Below are 23013 nucleotides of genomic sequence, written 5' to 3'. Positions count from 1 at the left end.
CATGAGCGCCTTTAATAGTCTGACAGCCACAACTGCCTAGTCAGAACTGTCGGAAGCCTCTAGGAAGTGAGCAACCCCGATGAATTCTTCCTCACTGAAGCAGGCTACTGTTAAAGTAAGACAGTAATAATCTTTGATCTCCCAGTGTGCAAGCAGTTGAGAAAGCCAAAGCACCCTCTCCCAGACAGACAAGTTCCACAAAAAATTCTCTTTATGATAAAGAAAGCTATTTCTGCCTTAAAAAATGGCCTCATCTGCAGCATGAAGTATGCAACAAGGCATTTATGCACTTCTCCCCTCCACCAGTTACGGGCAAACAAAGCTCTGCATTTGTTAGGTGCATCTGGAATAGACCACACATGACTTGGAGTCCTGAAAACAGATCATTTCAGTAAACACACCTCACTTATCGAAGCAGCTGTCTGTCATTTAACTTCCACACTACAGAAGTTATACAAAAGCACCATTCTGCTCAATTATGTTCTACTTGAGGAAGCAGTAATGATACTGGAACACCACAAAGCTATTTCAGACTGTCAGTAAATCCGTATCAAAAGTACTTATTTTACAAGCAGTAAGGCTTTTTCTTACTTATAAGCCAGCCCTACAAACTCTTTGAAATCTCCACACTGTGCTCCATCAGTTCTTTCTCAAGCATTACCTACTAGGAAAAAAAAAGACCATGCCAGACACCCAAAGTCTCTGCTACACTACCACAACCCTGCAACCTCCAGTGACTCTTGAGTAGCAACAGATGAGAGTTCAAGAAGCAAAGAAGAGATTGCTCATTCTTAGTTATGTTGGCTCAGCAGGTCTAGTCACACAAAAAGCTGTGAACACTTACTTTAGCAACAACTATGATGAAAATAAACAGATCAATAGGTATGATGAAAATAAACACAATACACACGATTTGAACACCAAACTACAGCATAATAAGGAGAGAAAATTACTTCAAAAGTCTATGCTGTAAGTATGTTGAAATTTAACACTGCCACAAAAGAAGAGGAAATGCATGAACTTTGAAAGCAAAAACTACCTTTTGCAACAGCAACGCAAATACAGACAGATATGAATTTGCACAACTGGACTAAATTGTTAGGTATTTTCTTCTCCTTTCCTGTACTCCTAAAGTAAACATTTGTCTGGCTTTTTTTAACCACTGATGGGAGTGTGGGAGGGGTACTCATCACTAAGCCGAGATTCTGTACCACAAAAAAAAAAAAACCACCACCATGGATGAAGTGGTATGGAAAATGGCTCACTCATGTATGTCAAACACAGCATCTGAGCTCAGGAAAGGCCTGTCCTGATAGCACTGAAACAAACAAGCTGCCTTTTGCCAGAGTTGAATTCCCAAACACAGCAGCTACCTCCGTTCCCCAGGCAGCAATTACGGCTTCATGTCCCCTTTAGACCAGTCTAAAGTGTGACTGACAAAAAGGAGCCCTGACTTTCCCAGTGCCTCCTCATGCAATCTTCTTTCCCTGGCATCAAGAGTAGCATTTTCTTCACCAATAAACCAGGTAAAACTCACCAAGCAAAAGCTGAATTCGTAAGCAGGCCAGTCTTCTGGCTAACCATGCAGCTCCACAAGCCCTGGCACAAGCTGAAAGCTTGAGAACTGCAGTGTTCCTTTAAGAGCAGCCCACATTTAAGCCAGCCTAAAGCAATGATGTAACTTCAGGGTTAATAACACAGTGGTCATCACAGTGGGTGAAGTTTGCAAATGGCAATCATAGAAAACCTTTCCAAAATACAAGTTTATAAGCACAGCAATGTGCATTTTCTGTTCTAAGAGTTACACAATGAGGCGCACAGAAGTAAATGAGTCATAGCTCAGCAAATGAGCCAGTTCTTTCATTTACCATATTCATGACAAGTATTTCATCATGGAAAACAATTATTTTGATAGGCCTGTTTTGTAGTCTGTCCTTGGAGGAGTTCACTGAGTGACAAGAGATTGCAACCCTGCTGGAACAAGCTCTTGGAGAATTCCCATGCTAACAGCCACACTGTGCTTCCGTATCAGCAGCATTCTTTAGGGCAGCAGGCTTGGTCAACCAGAAATATTCCCCCTCCCTAAGAAAAGGAATAACTGGAAATATAGTTACAACTTCTGTCAGAGTTTAAGGCCTTCATCACTTATAACCTTTCTCAAGCAACCTAAGGTTACCAGTCTTAAGAAAAAGACAGACATCAGGCCTGCAGTTGTGCCTGAAATCCATATTTACAAAGACAGAAACTACCTACCTTGTTCAGCACACCACATCTGCACAGATTGCAAAAGAGGCTCCAAACAGCTGACATATATCACTCAAGTCAGTGAAGGCCCTGTGCTGCTGCACCACATCAGGGCTTGCGACTTGTCACCACCACACTGGACACCGCTGTTAGACACTGACAGCCCACAAACATCGCTATAGCCCCTTGCTTGCAAATATACCCATTCCTGTCAGAAAGCAGCTGACCAAAGTTGCTTTTACCCGTGCAAGAAGAGCTGGTCAATGCAGAGAGTATGGTGTGAGGGCAGCATGCTCTGCAGAGAATAAGCTGGTCAAAGGTCCGTCCAGCTTGCATTGAACATGCTGCTGCTGACTCGCATTATTTGTAACCAACTACTGATGGAAGATTAAATTGCAGGCTCCTTCTGCAGTAGTCCCACCTCCATCCCACTGTACAAATACAATATCCCCACTCTGCTTCTGATACTTCAAACCAGCATCAACTGCAATACAAGTGGATCTGCTCTTGACTTTGTAATATACAAACACCACACAGCCCAATCCCAAGGCTTATGACACTGCTTCACCAAGGCTGCACTACATGCTATACGTCCTGGGCTCCTGGAACAAAACACAGCTACAAAAACCCCTCATGCCTACCAATCAAGCTACACGTATGCCAGGCTAACATACAGACACTCCTTGCACTCTAATGCTGCTGATTCTTCCACCTCACCCATTAACTTTTGCCTGAGGTGCTTCCATTATATCACACCATCTTGTACCACATCACCTTCTCGCTCCCACAACGAAGTCACTGACTACACCAAGGCCCTTGTCTGGAATGTAGTTCTGCCATTGGACCCTTGCTGGCTCCAATGCATCACACTGGGATGGCTCTCACCATAGTCCCCAATGAAAATGTCCTCTGGATTCAAGTTCCTGTACCTTTCAGCACTTCCACAAATTGTTGATTCCCCTCCCAGAAATTTCAACTTTTACAGATTTTTGTGCTTCTCCTTTTACTTCCTTTCAGAGGTTAGTGTCTCATTGCTCAGTCATCTTCCTCTGCTTCCACCTTTCAGATGTTTCTCAACATCTGATCTCTACTTCTTAACTTCCTTTTGTTATTCAATGAGGGAGGGGAAGATGGACCTTGTAACAGGCAGGATCCACTGAAGCACATACCCATGATTCAGATCTTTCCACTCACCCATTCTAACATTTCACTAGCTATCTTTTCACACTTTGAGTATCAGGAAGGAGCGGCTTTGATCCTACTGACATCTTACTCCCTTAAGCATATGCTACATACTAGGAATATTCAGCTTTCTTACAACAGTAGCACCCTTCCTTGTCCTGTTGAGCACACACAAGTCCTTCCTCTTAAGTACAAGACTTTAGATCTCTTTGGTACTGAGATTACAATGCTCACATCTGTCCTATGTTTTTAGTCTTTACCACTTATCTTATACCCCTACAAATGTTAAGTTTGTATTTCATATGACCTCTTATCAGCAGGAAAAGCATCTCTACTCCTTCTGATCACCACTGCCACAACTCTGACAGTTGTCTTCCTCTTTCCCCTTCCTAGTTTTTGTCTGAAGAACTGTCCAATGAACTGTGTATCACTCTTCATCAGATTCTTGTCTGCACTCCCTGTCCCAGGTCAGGACAATATATAGGCTCTGTGGGGGGGGAATCTGTTTTTCACAAGTCTGGGTACCATACATATTCACTACTGGGGGTAGGGGACCAAAATACAAAAACAAGTCTCATTTTGCAATATACAGTGTTTTAAAACCAAGCCATTTAATGTCTATTCAGGAAAATTAAGCTACAATTTGGAATCAACTTATAGTAAATGAAACTTAATTAGAGTCTACAATTTTATCAAAGATAATGATATGAAAAAATCTCTTTGAAACAGTAGTACAAGAACAAAGTCAATAGTTTTGTTATACCACTGGCCAAGCTTCCATCATGACTGAACAGAAGCAGCTTCTGCTAAAGTAAAATCTGACAAACACCCTTCAAACACAGAGAAAGTCACCATTATCTGAAAAATCAGAGCATTACCTTTGTGCATCTGATACATCTTATTTATAAAATTGAAATTGGAACAAAAGGTTGAAAAGAGTGAGAGGACAACCACTTCTTTGTAACTCAAAACTATTTTACAATTTCCAAAGCTACAGAACAGCTAAGTTACCATTTGCTAACCTATTTTCCATCTTGAAAGCTGTGTTTCATTTTATAGCAAAAAGTCTATTAGCTTCCATGCATTTGCCAATACTCATTAAATGCAGATCATATAGAGGGAACAGTCATTTGGACTACATCCTCCTTAAATATACCTCATCAGATATGCAGTGAGGTCTTTGACCTCTGTACTATCTCAGGAAGTACCACTTCCCCACTTCTCTCTTGGCCTCTCATCTATAAAGCATTTTACTCAGCATTTTATCACCTTTCTTCTCTTCAAGAGTGTATTTAATAAAACAAACTCTTGTTTACTCCTAAACACATCTTTGCTCCCTGCTACCAAATAGTAATTTACATTTATCATCTACTAAACCACCTATAAATCAAACCTGTAAACTACTGCCAGGATACATGACAATTTAACAACTGATCACCCAAAACTGTCAGTAAAACTAAGTGGTATGCTACTTCTAAAATTGATACACAAGACTGAGAAATTTTTTCTCAGCTTATCCCATCAGACTTTCACAGCAACTGTTACATCATGTCCCAGTCCTAGTCGCTGCCTACCATTCATGAATTAGCACATTGAGCTGAAGTCACCTCTGTTAATTCAAGGGTATTTGAATCTGACAAGGAAAGCCGCATGATGGTGCACTCACACATCATGGCTTGCAATAACAAAAAGATAAAAAAAATCCATGCATTTTATGTCATCCTCATCCCCCTGCTGTGGAGGAAGCAAAATTGAAGTTTTGGGCTTCTGTATAATATAGCTACACTAAATCCAGAAACAGAATGTAAAGTACTTGATATTTTATCCCCAAGGCACTAACTGTAGACAGTTTGCAAGGTTTCAGTTCACGATCTAAATCAATGGAAGAACTGAGACTCATTTTGCATATACCACAGCAGCTGCACAGCCAGTTGTCATTAGTAATAACAGCATTTCAGAATAAAAGTGTTCCATTTTTTTCTTTTTCTTGAGCTAATATATTAAGCAATTCAGACTATTTATTTTTCCCTGTTCTTGAACTTTTAAAATCAATAGACTCTGCAGAATTGTCCTAAAGAAGAACAAGCCATGTTTAATCCAGTAAGTATTGTCACTAAATTCAGCTTTGTAAATATGCAAATGAGCATTTTACTAAGCCTACTTTCCACCCTCCCAAAATACTGCAATATATTCCACCAATAGCAGAAGCAAAGTCTGATGGAACTGCTGTGGAAGCAACCAACAACTTGCAGTACAATCCTCCACTGAACTGATTTCCTCACATTTTCCAGAAGATCCCAAGATTAAGTGTAAGTGTATTTGGTAATGAATTCTTAACACAGATTTTAACTGCTATCCTTTCATAGCCACAGCAGCATGTAAGTCAAAGAAAGGACCAACCATCAAGCATATGAAACGCTGAAGATCACACTACCTGTATTTATTTATACTACTGACAAACATATCAATCAATGAATATGCATCAGTGCTCCATGCACATCAGCATAGTCAAAATATCAAAGGTGAATGCAGGAATTAAAAATTAAAAATAAAGCTTAAGAGCCACTTTTGACAAGAGCAAGCTAGAAGCTGAAGTGTTTGAGTTTGAAAAGTTTGTGCTGCCTTGCACACATTGTGGAACACTGCTATGCAGGACACTAGCATAAAAGAAGAAGGAGTCAAACTCTAAACACACAGAAACAAATCTGAGAGCCACTGCTGAAGCCTTTAACCCAAAGCCAAGCTTTTAACACAAGTTTATAAACATTTAAATACTTAGAATACATGCAAACTTGATCCTCTACTCTGTTACAAGCTGTACATTTGTAACATTCTGTAAGGGTTTATCCAATTTTAAATGCCTTGATGGTTTAATGTTTTTAATTTCATTTGTCAGTGTAAATTAAATATTGTAGTCAGCCACACAATTCCTGCATAGTTCCTACACTGCCACTGCATTACTACCGGTTGTCAGTAACCAGTTAGCAGTTAAATTTGGCACACATACAACTAAGTGTCTCATTTCTTAGAAGTCATACAGCTACGAAACAGTTGATTTTTCAGGCCTTTAAGAAAATCATTTAAATGCAATTAACTTTTGTGAAAAAATAAAGTAAAAAGCACATAATAAAAATATATTTTAACATGTAAGTCTGTAAAATACCTTACTACACCATTTCCCACATTACTTTTCCAGCGATGCCAAAATGTATTAAAGGTCTGACACCAATTAACTATGAAAGATCACTTATGTAAACAGGTGGATTGTTAAATAAACTATGATAAAAGATAAATCACTTAAATTTTTAGAACATTAATTCAATACATGAGCTTCCTATTTATCTGATCAGCTAGCTCTACTAGTGCAAATTTAAACTTATTGACAGGTTTTAACTGCATCCTTCCAATTAGCATCAGACTTTCTCAGCCACTGCCCTTGCATTTCCAAAGCAAAACTTCCAGGTATTTAGACTGTCAAATACACTCACTTGCAAAGACGAATGGAAGCTTACAGTAAAAAATACCAATAACAAATAACCTTGAAAGCCCCAAATAAAAAAATACACTCTCCTTTTTAAAGCATGTACTGATGTGTATCACAATTACTTTACAATATACTTTAAACACTGCTGAAATCTGCCCTCTTTGAATATTTGGTTTTCACTTTTCAGAGGTGTTTATTAAAGTGCTGGTATAAATTCTACATTAGGAGACTCTTAAGTGTATACTGAATTGTGTCACATCAGAAAAAGTCTTTTGTATGCCCACTCAGCTCTTACAGCAGGCCTTTTATCAGTTCTGACTTAATCACAAAGGAATCCTCTACAGTGGAGTTACTATTAGAAGGCTCGACTCCTCCAGTCTGTTTGCACATTTGCAGAATTCAGTCAGAAAACATCTATTTTAAGATGGTGATTTATATCTCTGCTTTTCCAGACTTCCTGGCCCTCCACAGCACAGCCAAGGCAACAAAGACTGGATGCATGTTGCTGTTTCAGAGGACAGCAGGGTAATGTGCCGCAAGGCCATCACATAAATCATGGTAATTGGCATGTAGCTGGAAGGAAAATGCAAACCAGTGTACAGCACCAGCCAACACTGCCAATGATCCCGGTCACAGAAGGTTATGAAGCCATGTCAAGGACTGCACACATACCCAGCTGAGAACTTTTTACATACATTGTCTTGGACAGTAAACCAACAGCAAAAACTGGAAGTTCAAGGAGACAGATCTCTCAGAACAACTGCAGCTGTTGGACAGCACTCAAGTATTCACGTGCTGTCAGGCTGACTGCATTCCAGGCAATCAGAATTCACATTAAATCTGTAAAGCTACACATGAAAGCTTTTTAAGATTTCAAATTAGTTCGTGTCACAGACAGCATATTCATAAATTAGGATACCTTTTGTCAGTTAAAATAGTGTGGTCCTTTTCTGACTTGGCTTTTGTTTGTTTTTTTTTTTAAAGATGCAGTGAATTCTCCTACCTTACCCCTTAAGAAAATAAGCTAAAGAGAAAGCAAGTTAAGGAATGTCAGCAGCTTTCCTAAACTTTGCACTCATATTTACACTACTACAGAACTTCACAATTTATCTTGACATCACGAGATTACCTAGACAGCAGGTGACACTTAATTGAACTCATACACACATATCTAAGAGCATGCCATCTACTACAGCTCATCCTTCAACACCTGACAGTCTCGCACATTTTTTCACTTGAATTTTTTAAATTAGAACTTGACCAGAGTCTTAAGTAATGATTTAACAGGTTCATTTATAAAAGCAAATGATACAGCAAAATGCAGCAACTACCAAATGATTTTTAAGGAAACTAGTTTGTGTGATGATGCCTTTTAAATAGCCCTCTGTCACACACAGAGATTTTCCATTTAATTAATAGTTCACCTCTGAAAGTCAGCACACAGGGAAAGAAAGTAAATGCAGGCATCAACTGCTAGCATGACAAGTGGCTCAAATTCAGACATTGCTATATACCAAAGCATCGGATCATATACAAAGATGGAATCGCTTTCTAAAAGGAATGGCAGCTTTGAAAATGAAAATTGTTTTCTTGGAAGTAAGGAAAGCCTTAAAATGAAGGGGAAAATAGAACATAAGAAACATGAAAACTGATCTAAAACACACAATGAAAAAATTTTTTTCATGAACCAAATACAACACTCTTGTACAAAACAAGATTTCTTCATCTACTTGTAATGGCAAGAGATTAGCAATTATTTTCCTTAAACAATAAATGAATTCTACAGTAGTACTAACATTGTCCAATTAGATCTATCCTACTATTCATAATTACACAGGAAGATAATATATACAAGTTTTATTTTTGTATCTTGAAACCACTCTAAAATACTTACACTCTCTTGAAATCAAGAATAGATATTTTTAGAAAGCCTGAATTAAATGCAGGAGTTGATTTACAAAGCTTTTCCACCTTTAGTGATCTGGTCTTGAAAGACAGCTTTTTTTTGCTTCTATCTAGCTCTATGGTTTTTTTTCAGGGTATCCAAAGAAATTATTCAAGGTCAAGGATAGACTATTAGAGTAGACACATAGAAAATGGCTTGTATATTCGCCAATTAACGCATTGCATTCCAAATCCTACAAGGAAACTAGAATGCATTAAATATCTGCCTTTCAGGAAGAATAATTTAAAAATTAGCTTACTAGTTTCTGTTCTGAAACTTAGAAATATCAGTAGTTATTTCTTAGAGCAAACTGAAACTGGAATCAATGAAGGCATTTTCACAAGACTCTCTACTAGGCTTGGAACTAAGTCAAAAAAGTCCAGCAAAAAAATCAGACATCATTTGTTTACACCCATACCACAATATTGTACTAACAAATTCTGTATTACTTGTTTTACTCATACATTCTTAACCAAACCCAAAAAAGTTGAACATGATTGTTGTTTCAGCATGTCAGCCCACAAAACTCTCCTCTTTAAATTGGCATAATTTAATACAACCTTTTCCCCTTGGAAAAAGTTCACTACACGTACCAGAACAATTTGGTATCACAGGTCAATAAAAGTTGACACTAAACACAGTGACTTCACTGCCGCTAATGACAGCCTAGGTTTGTCACACAACTTGGTATTACTTTCATTAAGTAAATCCTTTTACTAAACACATCTATCCTACAGGTTTCATCAACAACTACATATATATATAGCACGCACCAGTGAAGATCACCATATCTGCTAAATGATCAGTTCACCTCACAGCACAGCACAACATTTGTGTCACCTTTGTGAATAAAATACTTGGTACGGTTTTATTGCAAGGAAAAAAACAGTGTTTCATGTTATACCACTGGCACTCAAACAACTGAGTCCCAAAAGGAGAGAAATTAGTTTTGTTTTACTTGCTCTGACATTTCAGTAAGTTTTTGGGGTTGGTTTTGGTTTGGTTTTTTTTTTCCCAGTAAAGATGGCTAGGAAGAATCAAAATTTGCCTCAAATCATTGTCCACCAAAAGGATCTGAAATCTGCTGACTACCACCAAAATTACATGCAGCCACCAATTCGGTTTTCTAAAGCCTTCTCTTGCTCCTGGTGGACAAAAAGGGCGTCTCCTGGTTTTGAAAGCAAAATAATCTCCAGTCTTTAACTTAAGAACAAATTAAAAAAAATATCAGTGACCTTCGACCACTATTTAAGGAAGGAGAAATTTTACTTTGCTTTCTCTAAAAAGCATTTTGGTTACATCCCCCAACCAGGTATCCCTGAGGGGCTTCCAAAACATGAGCCTGCAGAGCTCCAAGCAAATGATGTTCTTCAGATGAACCTCCTTCTACAGACAAGGCAGCTTTCTAACATTAACATCATATTCTAGAGCTGTGGCAAGTGCCAGTCAATGAATTCTTTATATTTTCCTTCCCTCCAACTCACTCCCTTACCATTCATACCTAAAAGCATGACTTACCACAGCCACAGAGCCTTATGCTACCATGGAAAGGGCTCTAACCCCTTTAAGAAAGGCCTGTATGAGCAAACAGGGTCTATGCAACAAAGACAAACCTACCTCAAATTACCAACAGACAGGGATACTGTAAGAGTCCTTGTTTGACATATCAAAAAATTCTCAAGTACTTCTACTGTGGCTGCAGCAGTGAAGCGGAGTTTTACAGCACTACAGCCAAGGCAACCCTCTGTCTTTCCCCAAGCAAGAGTCATACCAGCAGAGGCACAGGGGTTTATTTCTTCTCCTAGAATAGCTGCATTAAGGGCTCTCGCCAGGTCAGCTGTGCTATTGAGGGATCACACCTCTTCCTAACCTTGACAGCCACAGCTGTGACGACAATACAGTACTGTGTACTAATTCAGGACTAACCTCAGAAACCAAATATACACTTCACCATCTAAAACGGTCTGCTGGCTCCTGGCATTTTCAAAATTTGGCCAAATGAAACACAGTCAATTTCTAATTTTCCTTCCAGATTATTGTATTTACTCACAAAGTGCTTCCTTATTTAGACTTTAATTTTTACTAAAAATACTTGGTTTGAAGTAAGTTAAACACATGCATGGTAAAAGAGTTGTTTTGTGCTGTTGGGAAGGTTTGCTTTAGGAACGTACATTCTCTGGCTCTTTTGAAATAAACTAAAAAAAGAAAAACTTTCATGTCCAGTTGAAGCATATCAAAAAGATATAAATACATCAATAAGTTAGATGCAAATTGAATTCTGAAACCATCTTCTTTGGAGAAATGCCTTTCAAAATTAAGTGATGCTAATTATTATGCTAGGACAGCACCAATAAACTACAAAATAGGCCACCAGACAACTGTGCTGCCTGATTACCAAGAACGTTATTTCTGTGTATCACTAATACATCATCTTCATTTTATTTCGGATTTTCTTTACAACAAGGTAACACACCAGATTTCGGATTTTCTTCACAACAAGGTAACACACCAGAGACTAAGTTAGTAGGCATGAAGGAGAATCACATGAAGATTTTTAGCAAACCTTAGATACAAGGTTTGGGAAATCTTCCTGCTTAAGATTATTTACCATGATAAAATAGTCAGAATGTTTATTCAGAGCTAGACTGAAAAACTTAAAATGCAAAATTCAGAAGCAAATGTGCCATTTAACTACCACTGAACTGAAATTTATGTGTCTCTCAAATCAAGTCCCGCATTCCCTGTTTACAGTAATACTTCAGGTTACAAGTAGGGCTGTTAGAACTGATATGTAATAAAATGCATTTTGTCCAACAACTGCACTTTTCCATAGTTCAACAGTAAACATTTACAGAGTTTCCATTACTCATACTGCAAAGAACATAAGTTCACATTTATATGGTCACTAAACATGCACTTACATAAACTTAATTCTAAGTTTTCATCAATGCCACATATTCAGCTGTATTATATGGAACCAATTCCACTCTCTGCCCAACATAATTCACTCTAGACGGGAACTGCCTTTCACAGCTGCACCTTTCTGTTTCACTAGGAATATCTTGTCGGCAAGACCCTGCTCTTAATTGCACAGCTACCTACCCAAATTACAGCAGGACCTACCCAAGTGCTCCACAACTCCCTCACCAAAGGCCTCTGTCAAAACAACTGACATCTTTCGTATCACCGATTTCCACTACTATTTTTGCAAGAATTTCAAAGGAGGCTCACATAAGGTTGAGGGGGAGTGGGGGGAAATATAACAAAGCAAATGCATTTTCAGCAGTAGGTACAGTATTTGTTTGAAATGCATTTAAAGGTTCCAGAAAAAGCAATCAACACTTAAGTCACATTCATGCGTATTTTTTCTTTCTTTACTGACCCTTGCCAACATTACTCAATGCCCTCACATTTGAAGACACACAAAAAGTTACTTTTTTTCTTTCACAACTACTCACTGAGGCCTATTCCACTGCTGAAACCAAGCAAAGCAAAGTCCTCGTTGGGTGTCTGCCTCCTAGAAAAGACTGCATTTTTTATTTATTGCCCCTTGGCTTTATTTTCACAGTGAATTCCTGGCTTAAATGCAATCAGCCAAGAAACCCTCCCTATGTGCACTCCTGTCATTCCTAATCGCTTGCAAACAGAATCAAGTGCAAGCAAAAGGGAAAAAAATCTCAGCACTGCCAACCAAACTAAAAAGCCCTACTTCTGGTTCTGTTAGTCCTGAGAAACTACAGATGCACCTCAGACCCCTTGGAAAGAGAAAGTCAAAAGATTAAATTTAAAAGAAAGTTGATTAAAAAAAAAATTTAAAAAAAAATGGAAAAAGAAAGAAAGTCCCCGTAGGCAGAAGAGAGGAGCATTAAGCCTAAGAGCAGGGTCACATCTTCCCTTCGGAAAAAAAAAAAAAATCTGATAGCACATTTGCAAGGTGCCCGCCAAGTCAGACCCGCAGCAGGCACCACCGAGAATTTGGGGGGGTGCGAAGGAGGGAATCCCAGCGCCCCACACGCACACAAACACACATCCCGAGCCGCCGCCGTCAACAAAAGGCGAGCAGCAGCCTCTTTTGTCTGTCTTCCCCTTTTAAGGGGAGGAGGAGGGGAAACGACAGAAAACCGAGAGGGGGGAAACAAAAAGGAAAAGAAAAAAAAAAAAAAGAAAGACGCAAATAAACATGAAAATGAGAACAAAGTGGCCGGGTCGCACAAAGAGCATCACCACCGGCGGAGGGGACTATCTGCCGGGGGCGGCTCCTTTTCCATTCAAGGAATGGAAGGGGAGCCGCCCCCGGCAGACAGCCCCCACAAAAGTGGGGGAATACCCACCTCTGCAGCCCTTTAAACACTGGCAGGGAGGAGTTAACCAAGGGAGCCCGCAGAGGGTGAAGAACAGCGGCTGGGCTGGGGGTGAGGAAGAGGAGGGGGGTATTGTTCCAGTAGGAGGAAGAGCTTCGTTCTCCCCCCCTTGTCACGAAGCCGCTCATCCTAAAGCAAGCCCCCAGCCATACCACCCCCGGCGGGGCGAATCGCGCCCCCTCCCTCCGGCTCGTCGCCGCTGCCCTAGAAATGCCTTTGTTCGCGGATCCCCCCCGCACTCCCGCTGCCGGGGTCTCGCACCGCTTTTATGTCTTTATTTTGGACGGCAGCGCATCCCGCCCCCCCTCCTTCCCCCGCCGGCCGCCCTTCTGCTGATTCATTTCCACCGGCGGTCCCCCTCGGGATGGGGGGGCGGCATCTCCTCGCTATTGTGGCTCGAGGAAAAGCGATGACCCGGATTACCGGGGGTGGACGCTCGCAGGAGGGCAGAGCCAAACGGGATTACACAGGCTGGATTACCGGGAGCGGGCACGGCGCGATGCGGGGCTGCAAGTTAAAGGGACAGGCGGGAGCCGCGTCCGTGTCACGGAGGCAGGGAGCCACTGCGCGTCCCGGGCACGAGGGGGAGGAGACCGGCGGAGGAAGTTGCCCGGCCCACGGTGCAGCCGGGGAGGGAAGGGACCGCACGGGCCGGGCCGCAGGCGGTGAGCTGCGGCGGAGAGAGAGGCACGGCAAGCGGGTGACACGCAGGGGAGACCCGCGGCCCCGAGCGGCGGCGGCCTGGTCCGGGAACGGAACCGGCCGGTGACTCACCGACTTGCAGGACGTTATCGACGCAGCCGCCGTCGAGCAGAGCGATGCCCCTGCGGAAGGGCAGCCGGTTCTCGTCGGCGGCAGCGGCGGCGGCGGCGTCCATGGCCCCGCCAGGCGCGGCGGCGCCCCCGGGACCGGCAGCGGGATCCTCGGCGCCGGTGTTGAACGAGGAGTACATACAGATCTCCCTCTCGCTGCGGGGGAAGGACCAGTAGACGATCCTGCGCTGCACCGGCTCCGGGATCCGTTCGAACCGCTCCTCTACCCGCTGGAAGGGCCACTTCTCCGCCACCTTGCGAGCCGCAATGTCCAGCAGGGACTCGGGGCTCTGGGTCTTGCCGAGCGGCAGCAGCCCCAGGGCGGCGGCGGCAGCTGCGGAGGAGGGTCCGGCGCAGAGCGCGCCGCCGCCGGGCCCGGAGCCGCCCGCCCGCTGCCCCGGCCTGCAGCCCGAGCCATAGCCGGGTCTGCAGCAGAGGCGCTTGGCGGGGTGGGGGAGCTGACCGCGCTCCGCCATGATCGCGCCGCTTCTAAGCCGACAGCGGAAGTGGCTGTACCCTATAAACGGCTCCAGGAAGGCAGCGAGGGCCCGCGAGCCCCCGGGGACACGCCCCCCTCTGCCCTTATGTGGCGAAGAGGGTGGGGCCGCGTGGCCTCGCCGGCTGCGGGGGGCGGGGCCTTATGCAAATCGGCGTCACAACGTAAATAGAACGGCGGCGCGGGGGGGCGGCGCGCGCTTCCCCCCCGCGCCTCGCCGGCCTCTGCTCCCGCTGATGTCACGCGCGCCAGCCCGGGCGCGCCCTCGCGCGCGTGGTGGGAAAGGGGGGCGTGGCCGGCGGCGCCCCCCGCTCTGCCGCCATGTAGGGAATGGAATGCGGGGGCGGGGCCGCCGCCGCGGCCTGAACCCGGTCACCCCTGCCGGGAAAGCCGTGGGGGCGGGCCGCGCCGACGGGAAGTGCGGCACCGGCGGGCGAAGCCCTTTCCGTCCGCCCCTGGATCCGGAGCCCCGATGAACGCGTATAGCAAGCTCTTGAGCTGCATGAGTGAGGCGCGCTCCAAGATGTGTTGGTGCTGAGTTTTGTGGGAAGTTTCATTTTCCTTCTATTAGCCGTAGTACGGTAAAGGTCGTCATCCCGGTGCCAGCGCCCGGCTGGCGCTGCGGAGGGCCTGGGAGCGCTCCGGGAGAGCCGGGGCGCGGGCCAGGAGCGGCGGCGAGTCTGTGGGAGGCGGTGAAGGCACCGTGTGTACCCAGGTGGGTCGCGACACAGCGGAGGGTCACGGCGTTTTCCGTGATCCCTGAAAACCGTGCCGTTGGTCCGTGCCGGCGCCTCCAGCGCGTACGTGGGGATAGCCAGACGTGTGCGCGCGCTGAGGGCGCCGCTCCGGGAGCGCATGGAAGTGGCGCGCGGCGGGATCGCTGTGGGCTGCCCTGCGCCGTGAGCGGCAGCTGCGCCTGGCTCCTGCTCCGCTAATTCAGTTTTAAAACAAATACTTTCGGCATTTTGTCTCGGAAATGGGATTACGCCTTGATGCTTCGTGGTAGAGCAGTCGCCATTTTTTATTAACGGAATTTAAAACCTTTTTTTTTGTTGTTGTTATTAATTAAAATATTTTGGATCTATGGCTTGTCAGAGGCGTTTTTTTGGCGGCTTGCAGTTGCACACAGCACTTACTCGCCCGGGGAGCAGCCCTTAGCTCGCACGCCGTGCCCTGCAGAAGCCGGAATTGGAGCGGCTTCCCTGCGGCAGGCTGGTTTTCCCAGACGGACTACATTTTCCATGATGCAGCGCAAGCCGCCCCCAGCGGGGAGGCGGCTCCGTCAGGGAATGCGGCGGAGGAATGTCAAGCGTGCCCGGCATAAAATCTGAGAGGTGCAAACAACATCGCCTTGGCTCGAAACTTTGTCGTCTCCGTTTTGTTTGCACCAACCCCCCTCCTCCACCTCCGACTGGAACAGGAGCTTATTTTGTAGTCAAGCGACTGAAAACCGCTGCAGAAACTGCATTTCCCCTTAAAAGTAGGTGGGAAATTGAATGAAACTTATCAGACTCGCTGACTGATTTTTAAAGAAAGCTTGGCAGAAACCTTGAGGTGGTTTAGAATTTGCACATATTGGGGAAGGGGGGAAGTGAATGCTTTTAAACTTCTAAACAGTAACAGTACTTGGAAATTTCACGTGTAGAGAATTTTTTTACATCTAGGTATAGACCTGAGATTTTGGTGTGGGGGGAGGGCTAGGGCTGGTATTTTGCTTTTGTGTTTGTTTGGGGTTTTTTTTCTGGTTTGGGTTTTGTTGGGTTCTTTAATTATTATTTTTCTGCTGCCAGCTGCTGATGCTAAGAAAATTACAGATTATTTTTAACCAAGTAGCTTAAACTGCAGAAATATTTTCTGCAGAGTTTGGTTGGGTTTTTGGTTTTTTTTCTTTTGTACATACTATAAATTTGGGGGTTTTTTCTTTGGGATCATGAAACCTACCTTCTGTGTAAGAAATGAGTTTAAACTGATGCTTGTGTTTCTGGCTATGGACTTCACAAAATAGTTGCTCTTGAGATGCCAATTTCATAAATTCATAGATAGCTTGCTGTAATATTAACTGTCTTCTCATTTTAGGCATGATTTATAAATGTTCTGCTGGATTTATAAACTTAACTCTAACAGAATTTTGGAAGTGTTAGGAAGCCTGAATGCTGTAGACCAGAGATGAGCTTGTAGTACTTTCTTTTACTGTTAATAGTGGTTTTCATCTCAACATTTCTGAGAGCAGAGACATTAAATATGTAGACAGTAGGAAAAAGGAAAGAAAAAAGAACTTCATGATTGCATGTGTGTGAGAGGAAAAGAAAATTATTCTTCATTCCGTCACTTATTCACGAGTAATGATTGTTCACATGTCAAAGCAATTTTTATTCTCTGTTCTACCACTATTTCTGCTTTAAATAAGCATCTAGCAAGTCAGTAGAAATACTCTTCCAAATGGGGTAATGGCTGTTCTTTACCATGTCTTAGCCACCTGCTGCAATAAAAATAACACTAATGCCACTGGAAGAATTCTTCATGTCATAGTTGAGAAACTTTACAGTAAAAACCAAAAAGAGTGAGAAGAGTGACAATGAACAACAAATCATCCATAATAAGTTAACCTATGTGTCAGTTATCTGAACTTAGTCTTTCTTCTTTCTTTACAGATCTGGGCAGAAATTTTTAAATTCACTAGAGAAATCCCAGAGACAAGCAGGAGGAGTTCATGGATCCACCTCTTTCATCTCTCTATCCCTCATCTGGAGTATCTACTTCCTATTGAGTCTGTGTATATTAACAAATACACAGAATGCTGGTGAATCTTTTTGGTTTCTGGGCTAGGAAGCAGACAAGGAAGCAAGAGGCATCCTTGCTCTTGTCATGCTGCCACAGGCACCAGATGTGCTCCACTTTAGGCTCCACTCCAGCTGCACTGGCATAGCACTTGAACAACTTGCAAATTTTCATCTGAGGCTGAACTTTTGTCCTGCCAGGTTTGCCCCAAGTTCCCTCCACTTTCTGAAATCAAGTGGGAAGATGTGTTAACTCCAGAAAAGAAATTAGGAACTGTTAAAGGCATATCTAAGCTATTTTAATTGCTAGTTAGTTTTTCTTTCAGTGGATGTTCTTGAGGGAAGACCTTACCGAGCTGAGCATTTCTTGCCTCTGTTTCCGTTTAACCGTTTTGGGATTTTTCTATTCCAGAGCAACACAGAGAGGAAGGAATGGCTGCAAAACTTAACTTGGCTAACTTCCTGCATGTAATAGAAGGCTGTTCTGTGAGCTGCTTGGAAAAGCACCCTTGGCCACTACGCAGTGAAATTCCTTCCTAATAATCTTTTCAGAGCATTAGGCCAGTTGCAGTCAGTTGTGCTCATTCCAGTAAAGTATAAAAGGCTTGAGCATTCCACCAGTTGTGCTGATCTAAAAGGAAGTCACATACAGCTGCACAGTTGTCTTTGTGTGAAACATTTTTCTACATTTAGACCAAGGTCTAAATGTAGAAAAATGATGGCAGGCGACATAATGCTGGCCAACATAAGTCACCCCAGTGGTTAAATCTTATCAGGAAAGATGAGTCCTGGCATTCCTGCACTAAAGCTGAACAAGGGTCTGGATTCATGCACGGCATAAAATATTTCTAAACTCTCAGAGGGTAGGTGGTCAAAGACAGAGAAGGGGACTTGGGAATGGAGGATGGAGGGTTCTTGGAGCTAAAGCTGTGATGAAAAAAAACCAAGAAAAATTGAATAGACAGGACTAAAATAATGAAAACAAGAAAGAATGATAGGCCTACTGAAACAACTGGATTTACAGTGCTAAACCAAATCTTTTTTAACCTGTTTCTGTGTGCCTTTTTAGATAACAAGAGGTTTCATTTCTTAGAAGAAGGCTGTAGGTTTTACAGATAACAAATGTATTCTAACATTATCTGAAAGCTTAAAAAACGCTGCTGTATGTAAAGGCAGTGAATATCACTGTACTTTGCAATGTAGTGAAGCTGGGAATTCAAACACAGGAAAAGCAGACAGAAGTGATGAGTGTTGATGAAATTACCATCTTAAGATTGGTTGGTGGAGAAAATAATGTAGTTGGTCACTGCCTTCAGTTTTACAATGTTTTCATAAAACAGTTTCTTTCATTATGTTCAGAGGCAATTTTTAATTTAAAGCCTAAAAAAGGAACTTTTGCCTTTTGCTAGCCCTTTAAATCAAATACTCTGGGATAAATATTGCCAGCTCTTTAGAGTTTCGCTGTTGAAGTGGAATAAACTGGCAGCACCAAATGAGCCCTTTCAAAGTACAGCTTTTTATTTTTATTAAATTTTTTGTTAATTCTAAAACTGGAGTCAGACACTACAATCTAAAAGCATTTAGGAAAATTTACTTAACATACTAAGCGTACTTTGCTAGTTTTCTACAATTAAAAGAAACAAACATCTAGAACTGGGCTAAATCCTCTTGGCATTTATTTCTGTGTCCTCTGCCTTTCTGTGGCTCGATACTTAATGTATTAAGTCATTCTCAGATGGACTGAAGGGGAAGGCATTGTTTGTTTCATAGTCCCAGTGCTGTGTGAGTTAATGCTGCTCTGTATTTCCTCAAGGACTGAGCACATTCAGTTTACATTTATTGAGAATAGATCCTGGGAATGAATTATTTCTTCCTTATAAGGAGCCTTGTGTTGAGATATCTTTTGGGGCAGTTTAGCTCACTAAGTCACTAGGGATAAAAGCATCACTGTTACAAGTAAAATGATAATGTGCAAGAAATGCCTTAAAATTAAATGTGTTGCAGTCATTTAGATGTCTCAGAATATTGAGGTCTCGGAAGACTAGAGGAATAAGAGTGTCTCACCTTTCTTCAGATTTAGCATTTGCATAAAGTCAAAAGGAGAAAGTCTTGTCTCAGAGGGAACTCTAGATTTAATGTCTCTCTGGGTTTGTTGTGACCTTATTTAGATCTGAGTTACAGAATGTATAAATACTCAAAACTAAAAGCAATATATTACCTTCACAGGTCTTTGTAAATGTTATTTTTAAAGTACTATTTTTTTTCTAATATAAAAATAAAATAATTTTATGAAAATATTGGATATTAAAACATCTTTCTTCATTTATTCTCTCTTTTTAGTGCAAATACATACAATTAATTGTGATTCAGTGATTTTAAAAAAAAGTTCCTCAAAGCTTCATCTTCTTCTGGTTATTCTCCACCAAAAATGGGATAGGCTGGTCTGGAAGTTATCAGGTGCAATTGTTTGGTCTACCAGCACATGTAGGAATACAAATATTATAGAAGGTGGAATAGGCTGGTGATTTAAAAAGTAACATTAGGGCACTGCCTTGTTGTGGATAAGCGTCCTACATTAACAACTCCCCCTTTTTATCTTCTTGGGCTTTCTCCCTTTTAGCTGCACTTTAGACTTCCTTGCAGTGGACCAAGGAACTATGCAGTGTCAGGCCCAGTAATTCTTGGGCAGAAACTCTGCATGAAGGACATGAAAACCTCAATTTGATATTGTCTTGAAGTAAAAGACATTGCTTACCTAAATTTTAACCTGTAGCAAAGGAAGAGAAGTTACATAAACTTAAAATTTTTCAGAAGAGCTTTTCCACATGCTAAGTGCTGGTAGAATGATTTTTAAAATGGCTTTAAATAAAAAAAAGGAAAACCCCAAATAAGTCAAAACTCTTCCTTCTCCCATTTCAAGGATCATAATGATTTCGTTTGTAAAAGATTTCCAAGGTCATGAAGTCCACACTTGAATGATCGACCTTGTCAACTAGACTATAGCACGAAGTGCCAGATCCAGTAATTTCTTGAACACTTCCATGGATGTTGACTCCACTACTTTCCTGAGTCCATCCCAATATTTGACAGCCCTTTAGTGGTGAAATTCTTTCTAATGTCCAACCTAAACCTCCCCTGCTGCAGCTCGAGACTGTGCTCTTGTCCTTCCACTGGTTGGCTGGGGGAGGAGCCCGACTCCACCTGGCTGCAATCTCCTTTCAGGCATGTGGCAGGAGTGGTAAGGCCACCCCTGAGCCTCCTTTTCTCCAGGATAAACATCCCATCTCCCTCAGCCACTCAGGACTTGTGCTCCAGATCCTTCCTCAGCTCTGTTGCCATTCTCTGGACCTGCTGCAGCACCTCAATGTGTTTCCTGAATTGAGAGGCCCAGGATAGGATTTGAGGTGCAGCCCCACTAGTGCTGAGTACCAGTGCTGACAATCCCTGCCCTGGCCCTGCTGGCCACACCGTGGCCGATCCAGGCCAGGATGCCATTGGCCTTCTTGGCCACCTGGGCACTGCCTGGCTCATGTTCAGCTGCTGTCAGCAGCACCCCCAGGTCCTTTCCAGCCTCTCTGTCCCAGCCTGTGGCACTGCCTGGGGATGCTGTGACCCAAGGGCAGGACCCAGCACTGGGCCTTGTTGTGCCTCACACCGTCAGCCTCAGCCCATGATCCAGCTTGTACATATCCCTGTGCAAAGCCATCCTACCCTCCAGCAGATCAGTACTTGCACACAACTTGTTATCCGTGAATTTACTGAGAATGCACTCAACCCCCTCATCCAGATCATCAAAAAAATATTAAACAGAACTGGCCCCACCACTGGCACCATTCCCCACCACTCTGGGCCTGCCCAATCCAGGAAAGTACCTGTCCACTCCATTGGCTGCCAGCTTTTCCAGGAGAATGCTGTGGGAGACAGAACCAAAGGCTTTGCTGAAGTCCAAGTAGGCTACATCCACTGCCTTTCCCACATCCACTAGGCAGGTCACTGGTTGTAAATGGAGATGAGTTTGGTCAGGTGGACCTGCCTTTCCTAAACCTATTCTGAGTGGGCCTGACCCCTTGGTGATTCTGTGTGTGCCATGTGATTGTATCTAAGATGATCCATTCCATAGTCTTGCTGGGTGCTGAAGTCAGGCTGACAGGCTGTAGTTGCCTGGATCCGAGTTCCAGCCCGTCTCGTGGATGGACGTCACATTGGCCAGCCTCCAGTCATCTCTGACATCTCCAGATTTCCCTGATTAGCCATGACTGACTAAGATGTCCATGTCCAGATTAAGGTGTGATGGCAAGAGAGCTGAACATACAAGGGGACAGCTTGAATATGCCAAAGCCTGGAGCTCCTTCCTGCATGCTATAGAGATGGGATGCCTTTCAGTAGGATCTGTGCTGTGCTGGTGTACCTTTGTCTCCAGCAGCACTGCCAAGGCAGTCCTAGGAAGAGGAAAATGTAGCTAGCTGGACAGCAATTTCTCCAGGTGCCAATTTTCTGCGAACTTCTCAGCCTTCATGAATTATAACTGAGGACTTGCAGAAAGTATGGAGGCGAAGAAAAGGCTGAGATGGCTAAGCAACACTATTAATAGTTCCTGTTGTAACAGTTGTCATTCTTTTAAAAAGCTCAGGTACCATATCTGCTTCCTCTTACTTGTTTCCCTAGTGATTGCATTTAGCAAGCTGGAAAAAATGAGCTGGACTATAATTTTGTTTCTTTATGGTCTTTGTGTGAAATTAGGTTCCAACTGGCACTTAAATTCTTCGTTTACAGGTATTTGAACAATATTGCAAACCTGTCTCTAGCTTTGCTGGGACTGAAAGACCCAATCAAGATTTACAGACAACTTTTCTTGCGCTGTATCAGAGACAAACTTACAAGGTAGTGCTCTGAGTACAAGGGCTTCTGTAGAGTTAAGACACCCTTTAAAATTAAGAGACCAAGGTTTTTTCTGTCTGACAAAAGAATTACACGGTACTGTCTTGTCATTTATTGGGTCAAAAAGGACTGTACACTGAGGAATAGTTAATAAAGACCAAATCAAGGGTTTACTATTTTGACGGGCTGTTTTCCAAATTTCTTTTTCTCAACCCAGATTATATCTTATATTTATAAAACCTGAGCTTTTTTCCCAAAACTTTAGAAAATATTTGAAATTTTGTAGTCCAAGTGCTAATTAGAGTGTTGTGTACTTGTTTTGCCAATCTATCCCTGCAAAACTGAACTGTGGAGCACTGTATCTGTTCAGGGCAGTCAACTTTCAAGGTTAAACACAGCTTACTAACATATATCTTGGGTGATGTTGATACACTTCCACTTGTATTTTGTATCCCAGCTGAAAGTATTCTCATTATCTGGTTACCTGTTTCTATCCCTTCTTTTTCTTTCCCATATTCCTTTGACTGTACTTTGCTGTTGCCAGTCCACTGTATACTCTGTCCCTATTAAAGAGACAAAATGGGTAAATTTTCCAACCACTTGCCTTCCTTCTTCCTATTCTTCCTATCTTGCAATCTTGGAATTGTAGTGGAGCTAATATGTCAAGCTAAGCCTTGATCAATTAATCAAATTCAGAAGACAGAGATAAGCTATGGTTAGAGCCTGCAGTAAAATTTTGTCAGAGAAACCAGTACTTCCTTTTACTTCACTAGCCTCAAAGGATTCACTGGAATCCCTTTCTTAGAGCAGGCATTTAGGGTTTTTTCTACTGGT

At 42.7% G+C, this 23013-nt stretch overlaps 1 protein-coding gene across 5 annotated transcripts in view; it reads right to left on the bottom strand.

Annotated features, from left to right (window-relative positions):
• ZSWIM6 (zinc finger SWIM-type containing 6) overlaps positions 1–14643 on the bottom strand; it is a 109193-nt gene extending 94550 nt beyond the window's left edge. For all 5 annotated transcript variants that reach the window (XM_039709660.1, XM_039709661.1, XM_039709662.1 and 2 more), the window contains exon 1: positions 13991–14643. In XM_039709660.1, the coding sequence (XP_039565594.1) occupies positions 13991–14504 (514 nt within the window). In that variant the 5' untranslated portion in view covers positions 14505–14643. The remainder of the gene's footprint in view (positions 1–13990) is intronic.
• Positions 14644–23013: the final 8370 nt, after the last annotated feature.

This window comes from Passer montanus, unplaced genomic scaffold, assembly GCF_014805655.1.
Source record: "Passer montanus isolate IOZ18808 unplaced genomic scaffold, ASM1480565v1 scaffold22, whole genome shotgun sequence".
Taxonomy (NCBI): domain Eukaryota; kingdom Metazoa; phylum Chordata; class Aves; order Passeriformes; family Passeridae; genus Passer; species Passer montanus.
This window is presented reverse-complemented; position numbering and strand designations above follow the sequence as displayed.